This window comes from Plasmodium vivax, genomic scaffold (genome assembly GCF_000002415.2).
Source record: "Plasmodium vivax scf_7020 genomic scaffold, whole genome shotgun sequence".
In the NCBI taxonomy this organism is placed as follows: domain Eukaryota; phylum Apicomplexa; class Aconoidasida; order Haemosporida; family Plasmodiidae; genus Plasmodium; species Plasmodium vivax.
The window spans coordinates 1-963 of record NW_001850034.1 but is presented as its reverse complement, the minus strand read 5'-3'; the positions used below and the strand labels follow the sequence as shown (position 1 = coordinate 963).

Genomic DNA, 963 nt, shown 5'->3' with positions numbered 1-963 from the left:
AGAGGGTTAGGGATAGGCTTACCTTCGAACCGCGGGCCCTCTAGACTCGAGCGGCCGCCACTGTGCTGGATATCTGCAGAATTGTCTTGACCCTTGGGACGACGTAGCGCTTGGCCTCGTGGTGCAGGGCGCTGTACACCGTGAAGGTCTTCTTGCGCGTGAAGGACATGTCCGAGTTGGAAATGATGCAGTCGCTGGTGTCCTCGGAGGCGTACGAAATGAAGCTGTTGCAAGAATTGTCGCAGACGCAGATGAAGTGAGGGAGGGGGTACAGGAAAAGGAAAGGAGAGTACCTCTTCAGAATGCGATTATCATGGGGGATGGGATAGATATGGCTCTGCCCAACGATGGTAGAAACCAAAATGTTTTGCAAATTATTCCTTTCATTATTGGTGGCATTAATGGTGGAGCTCCAAATTAAGTCATTTAAAATGTCGTGTCTAAAAAAGATCATTTTTTTGCTCAAGTGACGGATTCTACACGGGTTCGTAGCAAAAATGATGTTCCTTTTGGAGGAGAAAAAGGACTCTATGTTTTGTTTAAACTTCCTAATATAGTATGGTAGAATGGGCATTTTGGGAATGCTATTTTTGCATGCACATGGGTCGTTTATCCCAGGAATGAAGATCAAATAGCAGTGCTCCAGAATCAATTTAAACTTCGAAATGAGCATAACGGATAGCTTTTCAAACCCCTTTATATACACCTTGTGGAAGTTTCTGTTGTAATCAAATTTGAGGCTTATGAAGTCCCCCATGAAAATGAATCCCACGGGGAGCTCATTCTCCGGGTAGGTATTCACGTACAGTGAGAGCATCTTGTCCAGCACCTCGAACGTGTAGGGGCTGTCCAAATACACGTCGTGCATGATGATCCAGTTGTGTCTCTTGTCATTCTTCCGCACGATGATTTCGTATTCCTCCACCTCCTTTTTCTCCTTTTCGTTTTCGAAGTCGTAGAACA

The 963-nt window shown here is 45.5% G+C and overlaps 1 protein-coding gene across 1 annotated transcript; it reads right to left on the bottom strand.

Annotated features, from left to right (window-relative positions):
- Nucleotides 1-40: 40 nt before the first annotated feature.
- PVX_201290 (DNA polymerase epsilon subunit B, truncated, putative) lies at nucleotides 41-868 on the bottom strand (the record flags this gene model as incomplete). Its single annotated transcript, XM_001612303.1, has 1 exon — nucleotides 41-868. The coding sequence occupies one exon, from the start codon at nucleotides 866-868 to the stop codon at nucleotides 41-43; it is 828 nt and encodes a 275-aa protein (XP_001612353.1).
- Between the last annotated feature and the right edge of the window lie 95 nt (nucleotides 869-963).